This window comes from Equus quagga, chromosome 11, assembly GCF_021613505.1.
Source record: "Equus quagga isolate Etosha38 chromosome 11, UCLA_HA_Equagga_1.0, whole genome shotgun sequence".
NCBI lineage: Eukaryota > Metazoa > Chordata > Mammalia > Perissodactyla > Equidae > Equus > Equus quagga.
Window position 1 is genome coordinate 20,832,037 of NC_060277.1, and position 18,236 is coordinate 20,850,272.

The window sequence follows — 18,236 nt, forward strand, 5'->3', positions numbered from 1 at the left end:
AGTTTTAAAGAAAGTAAATCATAAAGCAGTTGAAGTTAAAATTTTTAGAATTGTGATTAATTTATTAATGTATATTTAAAGAGAAATGCCTAGAAAAAGTAAGTCTATATTTTAATTAAATAAAATATTTCAGTAGCTATTCATTTCTTGTTAATAGAGCAGAGATATTCCATAAATACTCCTGATAAAATTTGGTGGTGGTAATTCACATATAACACTTTAATTACCTTGGATAAAATCATGTTAGATTATTAAATTGAAAACTTTAGATTACTACTGTGGTGTGTGTTTTATGATTGCATCAAGCAAAAAAGTATTTGTGGGAAATAGTTTCTGTAAGCAAAAGCTTTCATTAGTTCACAGAATAGATTGAAATTAATGAAATGCATCTTCCACAGTTAATGTTGGAGAGGATTGTCCAGTGTTTGATGGACTCTTTGAGTTTTGTCAGCTCTCCACTGGTGGCTCAGTTGGTAAGCATCCTGATTCGGTCACATTTAAAAGTTGATTTAAATGTGGTGTATATCTTTTGGGTTATTTGATTAAAGCAAAAGTTTTAATGGTGGTGGATTTTGATAACAAAAAATTAGTCAGTATATTTATAGTAGAGTACGATTTTAAAACCCATGTTTTATGATGATAACGACTCAAATCTTTTTCTTTTTAGTTTCTTGATTCTGTTGCGTTTTCACTGAGAGACTTCTTTTGCTTCCATCTCTTCTAGCTACCTTGTTACTTCCACTTTCTGTAGGTATTCTTACTAATCAGATCACAGCTATAGGAAAATATGTATCTAAGGATAAACTGTTAGTGCCCTAGACAATGATTCTTACCTTTTATGGTTTAAAGTCTTTTGCTTATGCATGGCATACTCTTTCCTCTAGGGCTTTTGTCTAGTTACACTAATTTTTTATTTTAAACATTTTAAAAGTCTATCCTGTCTTGTTTCTTAGCTGGGGCTGTGAAGTTAAACCGACAACAAACTGATATGGCTGTTAATTGGGCTGGAGGATTACATCACGCTAAGAAATCAGAAGCGTCGGGGTTCTGTTATGTTAATGATATTGTGCTTGCCATCCTTGAGTTACTAAAGTAAGTTAATGTGTTGATATTTTCCCTATGAAAAAGTGTTTTAATTACAACAAAAATCTATAGCTCTTTTAAAAAATATAAAATAAATGATAGGTTAAAAATAGTGGTGAATCTTCTATGGATTCATTACAAACTATTGTAGAAATACAGGAAATATGCCCACTTTTTGGGTTGTTCAGGATGAGAAATGCATATAAATTTTTTAAAGTCCCATTAAGTATCCTTTTAAAAAATATTAGAGGTAGTTTGGCAACTTGGATTTGAGTTAGTTTCCACTAATGAAAAATGACATGACCCTGCAAGTTTATGCTCTAACATTTTGTAAGTTTGTAAGTTTTGAAGGCAAAAATTTGAAACCTGTATTAAAGGAATTTTGTTTACCTGTTGAATGAGTCTAGCTAACTGCCTAGCTTCCACATGGAATGGGGCTTTGTTCTCTACTAATGGATATAATTATCTCTGAGTTGCTAAAAGAGCTATTTTTAAAGTTGTCTGACTGCAGTTTGAGAGAGATCTATAGAAGTAATTGTGAATTTGGAGATTTACAAAGATAGATATTTTTTTACCATCATCATTTGTAACACATCTTAGCAGTTTCCACATCAGACTATAGTGAATTAGTGTTTAGTCGACTTTGTTCTTGCCTGTAGTTATTCCATGCATACTATTTATAAAGGTTAATTTTTCAGTCACTTAAAATTTGGTATTGACTCAAACAGCTGAGCTGTGTCAGTTGACTAATTGAGAGCCAAGGAAAACCACTAGAAATCGTTTGCCTTGTTTTTTTTATTGAGATCTTATTGGCTTGTAACGTTTTGTAAATTTCAGGCATACATTATTCTATTTCAGTTTCTGTGTAGACTGCATTGTGTTCACCATCAACAGTCTAGTTTGTATCTGTCACCATACCTATGTGCTCCTTTACCTCTTGTACCCTCCCCTCTGGTAACTACTAATCTGTTTTTAAGTGTGTGTTTGTCTTCCACATATGAGTGAAATCCTATGACATTTGTCTTTTTCTGTCTGACTTATTTTGCTTAGCATAATAACCTCAAGGTCTGTCCATGTCGCAAATGGCACAATTTTGTCCTTTTTTATGGCTGAGTAGTATTCCATTATGTGTATATATATCATGTCTTTATCCATCTGTTGGTGGGCATTTGGGTTGCTTCCCCATCGTGGCTATTGTGAGTAATGCTGTGATGAACATAGGGGTGCGTAGATCTTTTAAAGATTTTTTTTTAAATTGCTTTTTCTCCCCAAATCCCCCCAATACATAGCTGTATATTTTAGTTGTGTGTCCTTCTATTTGTGGCATGTGGGATGCCTCCTCAACATGGCCTGATGAGTAGTGCCGTGTCCACGTCCAGGATCCAAACTGGCGAAAACCCTGCCTGGGCCACCAAAGTGGAGCACATGAACTTAACCGCTCAGCCACAGGGCCGGCCCCCATAGATCTTTTTGAATTACTGATTTCATGTTCTTTAATACCCATTAGTGGGATATAGCTGGGTCATATTATGTTTGTATTTTTAGTTTAAAATTAAAAATCTTTTGCCTTGTTTTTTAATTCATTATTGATGTTGGTTGCTGTGTCTATACCTCTGAGCAACACTTTTTGTGCACATGCTATAATACTCTTAAGTTAATTTCTCTGGACAACTTCCACTGGTGCAAACGTGATTTAATTAATTGTTGGTAAGCAGCTTATGAGCCATCAGAAACTTATTTTCTCACAGCTTTATATTTGTTTTTATGAAGAAGTGCTGCTATGATGAGACATTCTGCTTTTTATTTTCTAAGTTTTCCAAATGTTGCTTTCCTGTGAGTTGAGAATATTCTTATAAGTGCTTAGTCTGGTAATGTCAGCTTGTATTGTATTCTTTTAATACAGCTGTGGTGTCATTGTAAAATAAACACAGTGCTCTGTGTTTATTCAATTCAGTAACATTCCTCACTTCACTGTGCCTTAAAAGGTTGACATTTGAAGTTCAGTTTCCTTTTTTCTTGTTTTGACATGGGTATACACTGGTGGTAAGATGTTCCTATATGGTGGTACGTGTGGCCCTTAAAATGTATTCGTGTTATAACTGTGTCTCTGTGATTTGTAGTGTTCCAAGCAGTGCTAAGTCATGAGAGTACCACATGATTTCTGTCACAACTACCCAACCCTGCAGTTAAAGTACAAAAGAGGCTGTAGATAATATGTAAACAAATGAGCGTGGCCATGTTTCAATCACACTTTATTTGTGGACATTGAAATTTGAATTTCATTTAATTGTCACATATCATGCATGAAATATTCTTGTTTTAACTGATTTTATGTTTCAGCAATTTAAAAATATAAAAATATTCTTACCTTTAAAGGCTGTACAAAAAGAGGCTATTGGCTAAATTGGGACTATGGACTGTAGATTGCCAAACCCTATTTTATATATTGAAGATGTACTAGAAAAGTGTTTTAAAGTACCAGTCTTAAGGATGGTGTAATCTTCAGTTGTTGATATATAGAAATATGTACTGTTCCTAAAGCATATACACTAGGCCAGATTTCATGGAAAGGGTAAATGCATTTTCTTGCCTAGATTGGGCCTAAAGGGAAGTTTTAAAGGTCTAAGGCTCAAACTGTAACAGCAGATGTTTGGATGGTCTCTTAGGCTGGAAGTAAAGTAAAAAGGGGGCTTAAATATCCTGGAATGCGAGAGATCAAAAATAGGTTTCTTGAATCTATGGTGGTTTCTTCCCATCTTGAGACCTTTTAAAAACTTACTTATGGCTTTGTTTTCAGGTATCATCAGAGAGTCTTATATATTGATATTGATATTCATCATGGTGATGGTGTTGAAGAAGCTTTTTATACAACAGATCGTGTTATGACTGTATCATTCCATAAATATGGGGAATACTTTCCTGGAACAGGAGACTTGAGGGTAAGACTGAATTCCTTCTGAATAAGTATTATGAGATTAACTGAGGAGGCTAGTAATACTATACCTGAACTGATATTTTTTCTGAGTCATTAATTTGAAACCTCTATGCAAAATTGAGTCATTTTATATGCTGTAATATCTGCTGGAATTCGCTTTTGCTGACTAAGCAAAAGTTAGTGAGAACTTAAAGGACTTTCTTTTGCTCAGCTCTTTGGTTGAATAAATATTTTTGAACATCCACAAAGCGTGAAGCAGTTGTCTCGATGTTCTGTTTGAATCTTCAAAACCTACTTAATGTAGCCTATGTTGCTGAATATTGGTGGAATAAAATAATTGACTAAGTGTCTCTCTCTCTCTCTCTTTTTTTTTTTTCCTGAAGAAGATTGGCCCTGAACTAACATCCATTGCCAGTCTTCCTCTTTTTGCTTGAGGAAGATTGTCCCTGAGCTAACAGCTGTGCCAGTCTTCCTCTTTTTTTCTCTGTGGGATGCCGTTACAGCATGGCTCGATGAGCAGTGTGTAGGTCCACGCCTGGGATCTGAACCAGTGAACCCTGGCCGCTGAAGTGGGGCATGCCAACTTAACTACTTCACCATCAGGATGGCCCATGACTAAGTCTTTTTTAGGTTCTTGTGTGTGCCCTCCTTTTATGATTTTTTTGATTTAATAGGTTTAATTTTTATCTTTTTTTCTTAGGCCTCTGAAATTTGTAATATGTATCATTTGAGGAGAGAAAGAATACCATAGCTTATCTTGCCTGCCTGTTACTTTAAGTGCATTTATTTCTGTTATATTTCTGTTATCTTCTTCCATTTGGTGCTTCTGTATTTTATGAATGTAAGAACCATGTTCAAATTCTGTTTCTATAAACTTCCTGAAGTTTTTTTGCTTCACTAGAGTTTTTTTTAAAACTATATGCATCTTGAAGTTTATTCAGAAATTTAAACAGCTATTTTTAATTGAGCCTGGATTATATGGGAGGTTTCTCTTAACATGGAATTCAACATTAGTTCTAAACTGTTTTGTTCAGGTTATTTTTCAGATCTGTGCTATGTCATCATAGTTACTTAGCAATCGGAAGTTTAGAGGGGCCTTCAGGTCTTCGAATGTGTGACTTTTGTGTATTTGGTCACAAGGTGGTGTTCTTTCACTAGGAATTGTGATGGTGAAACCATTCTTATAGATGGGTAGGAGGTCAGTTGTTTAATTTATCTCAGTTTAAATTATGTGGCTTTCAAAATTGCAAATTTATATTTTCAGTTGCTTGCCACTTAGCTCCTTCAGTGCCTTTCCCCACTTGGTCTTATCTTACAGACCAGTGGTTCTCAGAGTATGATTCTGAAGCTAGCAGAATCTGTACTACCTGCGAACTTGTCCTAGCGTATATTTTCAGGCCGCAGAAGCTCTGAGTGATTCTGCACACTGAAGTTTGAGAAGCACTCCTCTATATCAGTAGAATTCTTTGTCTACAAGCATTGCACCTCAGTGGAAATTAAGCAAAAGCCTTCTCAGCTTTAAGCATAAAGACAGGAAATGTCTTTGCAAAATAATTCTAATTAATCTCAGAAATGGAGAATGGAGGCCTCTGTTTTCATTTCTGACAGTATTATGATTGTTTGAAGTTGTTGGAAAATATTGGAGAATGCATGTTTTAGAAAGACTTGAGAATGACTTTCACGTCAGTTAAATGAGGAATGATTTTTTCTCACTGTATGAAATGTCATTGTAATTTTTTCCCTTTGGATATTATGAAGGTGTCCTCACATTTTGTAAGGAAACTACCATCAGTCGTTACATTATATGTGTAGTTGTATTTAGACTTTCATGAGTCTCCTGTGTATCTTTGGATGTTAGTTTAATAAACGTTCCCTTTTCTACCTGACAATTTGTTTGGAATCGGAAAGGAAGGCTGCTCTGAGCTTAGATCATTGTTAAAACTGTGCTTGCATTTCTACATCAGTAGTCTAGGTGGAAGAGAGAAAACAAAGTGTGATAAAGTAGCAGTTGTGGAATAAGAAATGAACGAGAGAAAGCTTGGTCCAACCAGGGCAGCAGCTCTGAGTTGCCAGCCTTTAGCTAGAATGACAAGCTTCCTGTATTCTGAAATCTTAGTGTCAAAGTATGTTCCTACTGTGTTTGTAGTGTAGGAGTCTAGGGATTCACTGTACTTTATCCATGCTTGTATAGTTTGTATTTAATTGTATATAAAAACTTAGATTTCTTTTAAGAAAAATTGTGAGGGGAAGTGTGTGATTTCCACTTCCTTTTTCTTCATTGAAAGTTGGGTCATAATAACTCTAATATTGAAGGGTGAACTTGCTTTTTAAATAATGGATTTAAGCTGAGATCATTCCATGAGAGATAAGGGGAGAACTTGTACGAGTGTTAGTAATCCTGAAGATTCATATATATTGACACATTATAATTTAAAACACATAATCAGTTACCCACATTCCCTTGGTGTTGCAGTTAAAATACTATGTTGTAGAAATGTTTCTCCTGTACCATCTCTTCTAGGGATATACACATATATCTCTCTCTGTACACACACACACAGAGATACATATACACACATACATACATACAGATACACATGCATAGTATACATACATAAATATATGTGTATTAAGTGCGTATGTAGCTGGAACCCAGCCCTTAATTTCCCCTTTGCTGCTTTTGGGAGATATTAATGCCTAGAGTAGTACTTATTCAACAAGTAGAAACAATATTTATTTCAAGCCCAGTTAGAAAACAGATTTCGATGTTTTAGTCTACAGCTGTTAAAACTTGAAGAAAGTCTGTGTTTTTCTTTCATCGTAAGTAAACTCACACCAGACTGTGAGCCACAAGAAGGATTCTGCATTACGAAGACAATTGTCCTGCAAGGTTCTTTGACTCAGAGTGTATATTTTTACAATTTTACATATAAAGTTGTCATATATTGTTTATGATGAATTTCTTGGGTTAATGTGTCTGGTCATGTGCTGCTTAACAATAAGGACACCTTCTGAGAAATACGTCTTCAGGCGATTTTGTCATCGTGCGAAGGTCACAGAGTATACTTACACAAACCTAGATGGTATAGCTACCGCACCCCGGGCTGTGTGGTACTGATATTAGGGGACCACGCTTGTATGTGCAGTCTGTCGTTGACCAAAGCGTCACATGGCATGTGACTGTAACTTGATAGCCTTTAACTTTATTTCAAATTTCTTTTCTCCCAAAATAATCATTACAAATTAATTGGAACTGGTTCTTTTCAGCTTTATAAGCAGTCTATAAATATGCACTTAACCTGTATTATTTCCTTTCTCAACCTACAAGGTGAATTCAGAATTGGGTTTTGTTATCTTGTCTTTTAATCTTTTAAAAATATTTTCGTAAATATGTCAAAACTTTTTATTATGAACCATTCTCTAAGGTCTATTTATATATTTTAGGATATTGGTGCAGGAAAAGGCAAATACTATGCTGTGAATTTTCCAATGAGAGATGGCATAGATGATGAGTCATATGGGCAGATATTTAAGCCTGTAAGTATTATTATTTTCAAAATCAAAATGGAATTTTCAAGTGTTTTGGAGCTAACAGACGCTTGTTACCTTGTGCGCAGATTATCTCGAAAGTGATGGAGATGTACCAGCCCAGCGCGGTGGTGCTGCAGTGCGGCGCCGACTCGCTGTCCGGGGACAGGCTGGGCTGCTTCAATCTCACGGTCAAAGGTAGGCACCTTAAAGGGGGATATTCCCAGAAAAACTTGTTTTTTCTTCTGAAAAACTTCCCATAAAAGTTGTCATTGTAACTTTTTGCCTACTATTTTAACACAGAATTGTGTTTTTGTGTTTTTCATGGGTTTTTGTTGTATGTATGTATGTATTCAGAATTGGTTTTAGTGACTACAGTTAGTCTTGTTTCAATAAATTGGGTCTTTTTTATTTTGTCAAATTTATGTACACATTCACACATGAATAGTTTTATGAGGCTTGTTGTAATCCCAACCAAGGCCACTATTTTATTTATTTTGCTATTTTTCTTCTCGAAATAACATGAAAACTTTGTTACTTTGAGTTTTTAATTTTTAGCCTTGTATCTTCACTTCCCATTATGAAAGAGGAGAGATTTAGCTTTCTATCACCACTTTGTCCCCAATACACCCACACACCCTGCCAATGCCTCCATTTTTGCAATATAAATCTGGTATTTATACCAGAGTTTTGGTTGTGGTACTCAGTGTTTACAGCATCATCAACGACATTAACACACGTTTTAGCTTATCTGACTTTTCTTTATTGCATAACTTGTTTTCTTGTCCAGTCTTTTCATTTACTCAGTTTTCTCTTCACTCATTACTATACCCCCAGTGTCTGAATAGCCTCATGTGTTCAGACGCATCGTGTCCTCCCAGTTTCAGCTTCTCGAGGAACAGCCCTCTGCCCTGCACCTGTTTGCATGGGTATCCTCTGTAGGCCTGGGAGAACAGGAAGCTGTTCTTTGCTTCTCTGTTGCATTGCCTCCCTCTGGTTGCTTTTTCCTCTGTCTTCCTCTTCATTTTGTCTCTCACTTTGGTGGAGCACATTCTAAAGTAGCTTTCGGAGAAAAGGTGCGTGGGAGATTAGGAGTGCTGCACTGTTCTCTTACATCGGATCAGGTGTTGAAATCAAGACGTGATAGAGGTCCAGACCAAGTAAAAGATCACCATTATGGAATGAGCTTCTAGGGTATAAGCATAAGCCTGAAATTTTATTTAATAAGTCCTTAAAATTTGTAATATGTGAATCAGTAGTGATTTATCATGGATATTTTGATTTTGGAGTTTTCTTTGTGAACTTTTAGGTTATGAGTTGATGTTCTGCCTTGAGTACTCTTATAAGATGTGAAAATTCTCAAATAGAGCTTTTTCTGGAATAACTGTTGGCCTAAATGGAATTAAAAAACTAAATACAGATATTAATGTCTATTTTATTTAGTTTTTTAAATTGTTTTTTTGTGTGTGTGAGGAAGATTAGCCCTGAGCTAACGGATGTGCCAGTCTTCCTCTATTTTGCATGTGGGGTGCCTCCACAGCATGGCTGGTGAGTGGAGTAGGTCTGTGCCCTGGATCCAAACCTATGAAGCTAAGCCACCAAAGCAGAGCACGTGGAACCTTACACTTGGCTATGAGACCAGCCCCAAAGTGTATTTTATTTAATGTTATGATGGCTAATATACCACGCAGCATTAGAATTATATATCTATTTATAATTACAAATTATACTTATAATTATAAATTATAATGTAATTATTCTACTTTTTATTGGGTTGAACCATGTGAAATTAATTGCCCCTTTTCTTGGTGGGGTCAATAATAACCAAATAGCAGCAGTGTCATATTGTTGAACTTAACATGTTGATAACCATCTATTGCCTCAAAATGGATGTGATCTGCCTACTGTATTCTTAAAATGTGTGGTAACTGTCAGTTTTCCTGTCTTAACCTTTTGAAAGTTCTTAATGTTTTGTACTTAAAAGTAATAGCTTTCGTAATCATAAACTGCAACATTTTGCTTTTACAATAATAAATCTACTTTGTATTTCAACGACTGATAGAATTTCATTTGTATAAAGTATATAAGGATATTTGCAATGCCTGATCTTAAACTTAATGCTAAACTTTCTCCACTGCCGGCTTCAATTCAGATTTCTCAGGTCTGCTGAAGTCCATTACTTCTGGCCCATCTCCTTTCTACCTTCATTTGCATTGTTACTGTTGTGTTCCCTCCCATTCTTCATTGTTATAGATTTTAACTTTTAAAAAACTCTCTTTGTAGGGACCAGCCTGGTGGTGCAGCGGTTAAGTTCACACCTTCCACTTTGGCACCCTGGGGTTCACCGGTTCGTATCCCGGGTGCAGACCTATGCACCGCTTGTCAAGCCATGCTGTAGCAGGTGTCCCATATATAAAGTAGAGGAAGATGGGCATGGATGTTAGCTCAGGGCCATTCTTCCTCAAAAAAGAAAAAAACATCCCTTTATAGTCATTTGTAGCAGGTTTTGAGATAAAGGAAAGTAAATGTTTTTCTTTAGCTAGCTATCTTTACTTGGAAGTCTAAGTTAATTTTTTATTTTGTCTTTAAAAAGACCCAAATGGTTATTTATTGTTATAAGAAGCCCATGTTTTTCTAGTAGCAGTAATAAAAATTGGGTTGTGAATCATTTAATCCAACTATTGAAATCTAATGAAAATGCTAACAGTATACAATTACATGAAGAAACCAGATCATTAAACTTTAAAAAATTAACTCAGAAGGAATCAGAACGGAATATTAAAAAAAAAACTGTCTTTGAGTGATAGAGTTTTAAGCATTTTTTCTTTTTACTATTTTGAATTTTCCAAATATTATTCAACAAGTATGCATTTCTTCTATAATTGAAGGATTTTTTTTCTTCCTATAAAGATTGACTCATGTACCTGAATGATAATATTCCAGGAAATTGCTAGTAACTTGTAATCGATTATCGAGCAATGGCATTTACGAAAGGAAATGCTTTGGGTTTTTTGTTTGTTTGCAGAGGAAGATTTGCCCTTCACTAACGTCTGTTGCCAGTCTTCCTCCTTTGGTTTTTTTCTCCCCCTCAAAGCCCCAGTACACAGTTGTGTATAGTTGTAAGTTCTTCTAGTTCTTCTGTGTGAGCTGCCCCCACAGCATGGCTACTGACAGACGAGTGATATTGTTCCTCACCTGGGAACCAAACCTGGGCTGCTGAAGCGGAGTGCACCACACTTTGACTGCTAGGCCATCCGGGCTGGCTTGGAAATATTTTGTTTTTATGTTAGGTTTATTTTATATGCAAAGGTCTACAAATTTGTTGAAGTTGTTTTTAATAGTGATATTAATTTTATAATCTTAAGAATATTATCCATAATACTACTACCTGGAGATAATTTACCAGTTAAGCTTTGTTGTGTAGCCTTCTGTAATTTTTATGCACTTGTCTATAGGGAAAAGTGATAATAAAAAATCCATTGAGATTGTACATAATATTTCATTGTAACCTGACCTTTTTTCCTCACATGTAACTTCATAGGAACATAACTTCTTCACATTGTATAACATCTTCCTGTGTTAATAAGACTATGTGTAATGCTCATATTTTAATCCTAGTATAGTTGTGTATTGGACTTTTCTATCAGGGACAGTTGCTAAAATAGCTAGTTATGTCTGACTGTGTTTTGTATATCATTGTATGAAAGGTGTCTGATAAAAGGTGTCTAGTCTAGAAATTTCTTGAAATTTTTACATATTGTTTGATTTTAAATATTTAGAAAAGCCATTTTGGTTGAGTGAAATTTTGCTTGCATTCATTATCTTCTTAAAATTTATTTTTCAAGCTGTTGGGGTATGCAGATTGATTGTTACCTGAATCTTGTTTGTCTTAGGTCATGCTAAATGTGTAGAAGTTGTAAAAACTTTCAATTTACCGTTGCTGATGCTTGGGGGAGGCGGATACACAATCCGTAATGTTGCTCGATGTTGGACGTATGAGACTGCAGTTGCCCTTGATTGTGAGATTCCCAATGGTAAGTGTTCTTACTATGATACGTTTGTTGGATGAACTGTCAGTATATGTAGACATAGATGGGTGATTAGAGTAGGTTACAACCATGTAAATAGAGAGCAGTCGCTTAATGAATTCACATTGTGTTCACTTTTAAACATTTTCTTTGGACATATTTCATAGCTTGAATTTGGATTTTGTGCATGAATTTGTGTGAAAACTGAGTTTTGAATATGTAACTTTGTCTTTAATAGAATTGCCATATAATGATTACTTTGAGTATTTTGGACCGGACTTCAAACTGCATATTAGTCCTTCAAACATGACAAACCAGAACACTCCAGAATATATGGAAAAGATAAAGTAAGACATCATTGTTGATTTGATGAGCATTGCATTAAATTAAAGTAAGACATCATTAAATTGATTTGCTGAGCCTTTAGAAGGCCAAGTGCAGTAGGTCATTTTAGCTTTATACATATTTCCTTTGTCTTTTTCAAAAGCATTTGAAACCTTAGGATTTTTTTATTTCTTTAATTTTTTAAGATAACGGAAAATGTATGGGCTTTGTAGCTAAAAAATATTTTCATTTTCTGTTAGTTAAAATGGACTTTTAAATTGCAAGGGGCACTATGAATTTTTCACTTTGTTGCTTTTCATGAAAGTGAAAGTGGAATTTATTTTCCAAGAACAAAGTATTTAGAGAGACATTGTAGTACACAGGCCTAGGTTTGTGTCCTCCTAACACGCCAGCTCTGATATCTGGCGGGTTAATTTGTCATTGTACTTGTTTCTCCTCATCATTGAAATGGGAGATAAAATATTATCCGCCTTGTGAATTTTGAGGATTAAATGGGTTGATGATATGTGAAGTATCAGTGCTCAGTGAATAGTATTATTTTTAGTTCATAGGTTAAGCTCGATAAAAGATGAAATTGTTAACGTTTCCTCTTACATGTAAGAGGAACTTGAAAGGAAATGAATTTTGTCTAATCACTTGGCATGTATAATTCAGACAGCGTTTATTTGAAAATTTACGCATGTTACCACATGCACCTGGTGTCCAAATGCAAGCTATTCCAGAAGATGCTGTTCATGAAGACAGTGGAGATGAAGACGGAGAAGATCCAGACAAGAGAATTTCTAGTAAGATAATGCCTTGATGTGTGTTCTGTTACGTTTTTCTGGTTTTATAAAACAACACTGCAATTTGAAGGTTTTAGCGGCTCAAGAACTTAACTATGAGTCATGTTTCATGAGTGCACTATTCTTACCCTTTTTCCCCATTTTTAATCTTACATAGATTTAATTTCCTTATATCTCAACTGAATTGAAGTGTAAGCGATTACAGTTCATATGACTACATATATCATCAAAGTTTCCACAAATTAACCACCTATGTATATTTGAGAATAAATTGGGAAATAACCCATTTGTCCAAAGTAGAGTGAGTTGAATAATATTAAGTACCTTCTATTTGGTTCTACAGCCTCTCATTCTACTTAATATGATTGGTAGGTGTATGTTGTCATGGTATAGACATTCTAACATACTTGGTATTAATGGTATGTTTTAATTTTGTCTACTACTACTCTCGGCTCTGAAGTAAAAGGTTACTTTTTTGATGAAGACATCCCTATCTCCTATTGGAAAAACAGTTTTCCCCCCAAAGTTTTTTTTAGTGAGATCTCCAAATATTTTTTGTATTATCTTTGAGTTATTTCTTCCTAGATCAAAGCTGAATTTTCAGTATTTAGCAAACCATGCATTCACTTCTAGTCTTAAAATCATTAAGCATTTCTTATACTGTTCTTTTAAATGTGAATGGTTAGTGCATTTGTACACAAGTGCACTGTAACAATTGTAAAACCTGTGACTGCTTTGTCACAACTTTTATTAACATCTTTACATGTCAGTTCGGGCATCAGACAAGCGGATAGCTTGTGATGAAGAATTCTCAGATTCTGAGGACGAAGGAGAAGGAGGTCGTAGAAATGTGGCTGATCATAAGAAAGGAGCAAAGAAAGCTAGAATTGAGGAAGACAAGAAAGACACAGAGGACAAAAAAACAGGTCAGATTTATTTTTTGGTAAATGTTTTAACTAAGTTTTTGAAAGTGAGCTGCACTGCAATTTTTATGAGATCCTCCAGTCTGTTATGGAAGTATTGGAGGGGTGGGTGTGCTAGGTAGATGACTTTTTTTCATATAAGTGGCGCTTAGCTCTTAAATGTCTTTTATTTAGAGCTTTCTAAATATTATTAGTCACATTTGCTTTTATAATATAGGAGACCTTATTAAACCTTCTCTTGGCTATATAGGCTTAAAATAGTGAACATTGCACTATGATACAGTTTGGGTCAGAGAAGACAAAGTGGGTTATAGGTCCATTTGTAGTGTGAGCCGAGCTGAAATTCTAAGATAATGTTTAACTAGCTAAAGTTTATTTGATGGGAATAAAACACAGAAGAAGAGTTACATTATCCCTAGACAAGTTTGAAAATGCTTGGAGAATAGCCTTTGTTGAGAAATTATTTGAAGAAAACATACTCTGAGGAAAGATAGGGATTTGGGAGCTGGTTTGGGAGGAGGGAATACTTTCTGATGTATTAACTTAAAAAAGGCTGTCGGCTTGGCTGTTTAGAAAATAGATGCTCTAGGGCATTGCATTTGTTGCCAGAATCTTTCTTTTATCTTAATTCCCAGAGCATGTTCACATACCTCGGTCATTTTATTTAGCACATCATATTATAGCATCTCATTGTAGGATTTTATAAATCTCTCCACTAGATAGAGTTGCTAGTGCCTGGGGAATCCAGTATCTTAAATATCTGTGTTCTCAGCACTTGGTGCATTTTCTGGTGGGTACCTGATTCCTGTACACAAGTAATGGTGATGAGCACAAGTTTTAGTTGATGTGTTAATTTTGACCGTGTATAGTATGTGGAACACTCAGAGATACTGATCCAGCATCCTTTTGCTGTGTTTGTCACATTGAAGTTATCTAAGTTGGCTCTCATGTTCTTTCCTTTACACTAGAGTTAGGAATCCATAGCATATCTGACACATCTAGTTCTGTTCTTTTACTCCTGGATTCACTCTTCTATAGGCTACTGTTCTCTCTCCACCATTTTGTAATTTTAACTTCCCAGTGCTATTACAATGATGGCTGCAGTCTGTCCTTGTATACTCATTGACATCCAAAAATTCCAGCTATGATTGCAATAAGGAGGACTCAGCTTTAGCTGTAGGATTTTTCTAGTATTTTTCTTTCTCTCACTGTCAGTATATGTTGTTGTTGGTCTTTTTTTTTTTTTTTTGGTGTTTCTTCTCATTTTAAAATCTTTATCTTTTCTGTGCATTTTCTTCCAGTCAGGAAAGTGGGTGCACTAGGGTGCTTGTCTTTTACTGTTTTTTGTTTTTTTTTTTTTTTAGCTAAAAATGAGAGTACCTTTTGATCTGGCTTAATGACCTGGGAGTGGATTAATCTCAGTATTTATCCCCTCAATACTTGTATTGCTGCTATCAGTTGATACTTTTTAAAGATTTTTTAAATTTAATGATGAGATTCTTATAGAGCCTTGCTATTGTTAAAATCCATCAAAAAAAATGTTACCATCATAGAAAACTTTTTTTTTTTAAGATTTTATTTTTCCTTTTTCTCCCCAAAGCCCCCGGTACATAGTTGTATATTCTTTGTTGTGGGTCCTTCTAGTTGTGGCATGTGGGACGCTGCCTCAGCGTGGTTTGATGAGCAGTGCCATGTCCGCGCCCAGGACTTGAACCAATGAAACAACGGGCCGCCTGCAGCGGAGCGCACGAATTTAACCACTCGGCCACGGGGCCAGCCCCACCGTTATAGAAAACTTTTTTAAAGCTGTAGTTCAAAACTTAAGGTTAGGGCCATTCTTTTTCTCTTCCTTCCTCCTCCAATCCCATTTTGGCTCTTTGAGTTACTAAGTTTACATATCCACACTTAAGCCGGAAGTCAAAACAAATGTCATAATATCCATATTGCCAAGGGTTTGTATTGTAAGTCAGACCATCCCCTAAAATGTCTATGTAGACTAGTTAAAAATGGTATCTGTAGTTCACTGTATCGTTATTAGTAGGTCATTGCCTCTCCACTTTGGTTCATTTGCTTATTTGAAGAAAAATACAGCACGTTAGGGCTAATTTGTTTTAGCAATCTTGAGCTTACAGTTTTATTAATTTTTACTCAACTGGGAAAGCTTCAGTACTTATATAGTGAGGGTTAAAAACTAATGGTATAAGCAGTAGGCTTATACCATGTCTCTGGGCTCATCTTAATCTACTTCTCCCCTCTTCTCACAGTACTCCAGCCTCATTGGTCTTCAGTTCTTCCTTCCAACCTGCTAATTCCTTCTCGCCTCAAAGTCCTTTTACGTTTTCCTTCTGTTCAAGATACTTCTCCCCTTTTCCCACCCAAAAGCTCTTCATTCTTCAGGACGCCTCTCCAATGTCACTTCTTCCTGGTGCCCTTGCCCGACCTACCGCAGTTCTGTGCTCAGTTCTGTAGGCTGACCTGCTTCACAGCACGTGTCCCAGCTGTAATACTGTCATCCCACAGAGGCAAAACTTCCAGAAGGGCGGCGACTGCTGTTACAGTGACACCTTGAACCGCTATCATTTAGCACAGCACATAACACAAGCTTGTTTTAGTTATTGAATTCATAAATAGTAAGATTGTGTATGGCAGCTTTTATATCTTAGGTATGTTTTTAAATAAAATGTATACATTTTATATTTCAAAACGGGTTTTAATCTCTTAATTTTTGTTTTTAGATGTTAAGGAAGAAGATAAATCCAAGGACAATAGTGGTGAAAAAACAGATACCAAAGGGTACATTTTATACCTTATATAGTAATTTTTATATACTATAAAAATAGTAAACACAGGTACTTGGGGAGGGTGGTATGTGTTTTGAGAAGTACTGGACTGACCTGAGGACATCAGTAAGTGGTATGAGATGCTCTGAGTTTTAGTCTGTATTGGTGCATAAGACAACACATGCCGTCTTAACCATCAATTTGTATGTCATCTGCTTGACTGCTCATCTGTCAGTTATGTAGCTTGCCCCCAAAAAATTATGAAGACTGGTAATAATCAGTATTGTAACTGAATGTAAATCAGTTTGTATTTTTGTAAACAATTTATCTGAGACTTTCTTTTTGCTGTTAACTTTTATATAAGCACTCATCTTTCATGTTGCTCTTATTTCTGTATACGTGATTTTTTTAGCGTTATGAGATGGGTAAATTTAAGAAACACTGGGCTAGCATAACAATTTGGAAAAAGATAATTGAGATTTTTATTGTCAGAAAGCATGTAAATACTTGGCCACGCATGTTTTTGTCCTAACCTTTATAGGATAACTTGGAATAGATTATGAAGCCACTGGAAAGATTAAGGCAGTAGTACTCCAAAAACACCACGGCAGCAGCAGCCTGTGTGTTTCTGGGCATGAGCCTGCAGGACTTGATCGATAGGTCAGTGCATTTAAACTGAGATTGAGCCATTTTTAATGTTTCGTATTACCCTGTTTTCACAGAGCCAAATCAGAACAGCTCAGCAACCCTTGAATTTGAGAGTCTCACCAATTTCAGAAACCATAACAAAGTGAGAAAATATTGGGAAGAAAAATGTTTTCTTTTTGAAGACTTCCGGCTTCATTTTATACTACTTTGGCATGGACTGTATTTATTTTCAAAATGGCTTTTTTTGTTTTTGTTTTTCTTGGCAAGTTTTATTGTGAGTTTTCTAATTATGAAGCAAAATTTCTTTTCTCCACCATGCTTTATGTGATAGTATTTAAAATTGATGTGAGTTATTATGTCAAAAAACTGATCTATTAAAGAAGTAATTGGCCTTTCTGAGCTGATTTTTCCATCTTTTGTAATTATCTTTATTAAAAAATTGTACTTGGATTGTCTTCTGTCTGTTTATTAAAACATAAAATCTTTTTTCAGAGGCTAATGATTAATGACATGACCATTTCTGTAGAATTAGAATATTCTAGAGATAAAAGATACCAATTACAACTTTAAAGATGTCCATTTACTGTTTCTTCAGGAAAGAGTATCTACAGTAATAATTATTTCTTAATGCAATAGGAGTTTTACATCTTGTCCTCTATAGGTTAGCCAGTCAATATCAGTGAAAATTGACACATCTCATTATAATAACTTATCTCTAAAATTAATAACAAAAGCTATGCAGTTGAGATACAGGAATTATCTTTGAGCTAAACCAAAGATTCCCAAAAATTGAAAATGGAAATTCTGAATTGAAAGATGAAGTCCATAATCAGAGAAGGAAACTGTAGCTTCCGTACTGAGCCCTATGTGACTCTTTTTTGCCAGCCCCCACTATGTACCAAGTAGACAAAGAATTGTATGGTTGTATTTGACCAGAACTTTCCTGTATTTATATTAAGTTTGTCTAAAATAAAACCTGCTATTTAGACAATACCTGGTTCTTCTACTGCATTTACATGGCATCCAGGTTTCCAAATTGAGGAAGTAAACAAAGTAGTAGTTTATAATTCAATTTATTGAGTGCCCACCCATTTTAAGGCTTTGGGTGGGTATGCAACTGAACATGGTAGAAGATGCCTGCTCCTGCAGCTAGACATCCTAATGGTAGAGAGCAGACAAAT

At 35.3% G+C, this 18,236-nt stretch overlaps 1 protein-coding gene across 1 annotated transcript in view; it reads left to right on the forward strand.

Moving 5' to 3' along the window:
* HDAC2 (histone deacetylase 2) overlaps nucleotides 1–17,505 on the forward strand; it is a 34,908-nt gene extending 17,403 nt beyond the window's left edge. The window contains exons 4-14 of the mRNA XM_046677134.1: nucleotides 399–473; nucleotides 954–1,092; nucleotides 3,881–4,022; nucleotides 7,463–7,555; nucleotides 7,636–7,744; nucleotides 11,440–11,580; nucleotides 11,813–11,921; nucleotides 12,574–12,704; nucleotides 13,475–13,630; nucleotides 16,363–16,420; nucleotides 17,130–17,505. Of these exons, the coding sequence (XP_046533090.1) occupies nucleotides 399–473; nucleotides 954–1,092; nucleotides 3,881–4,022; nucleotides 7,463–7,555; nucleotides 7,636–7,744; nucleotides 11,440–11,580; nucleotides 11,813–11,921; nucleotides 12,574–12,704; nucleotides 13,475–13,630; nucleotides 16,363–16,420; nucleotides 17,130–17,160 (1,184 nt within the window). The 3' untranslated portion in view covers nucleotides 17,161–17,505. The remainder of the gene's footprint in view (nucleotides 1–398; nucleotides 474–953; nucleotides 1,093–3,880; nucleotides 4,023–7,462; nucleotides 7,556–7,635; nucleotides 7,745–11,439; nucleotides 11,581–11,812; nucleotides 11,922–12,573; nucleotides 12,705–13,474; nucleotides 13,631–16,362; nucleotides 16,421–17,129) is intronic.
* The last annotated feature ends 731 nt before the right edge of the window (nucleotides 17,506–18,236 follow it).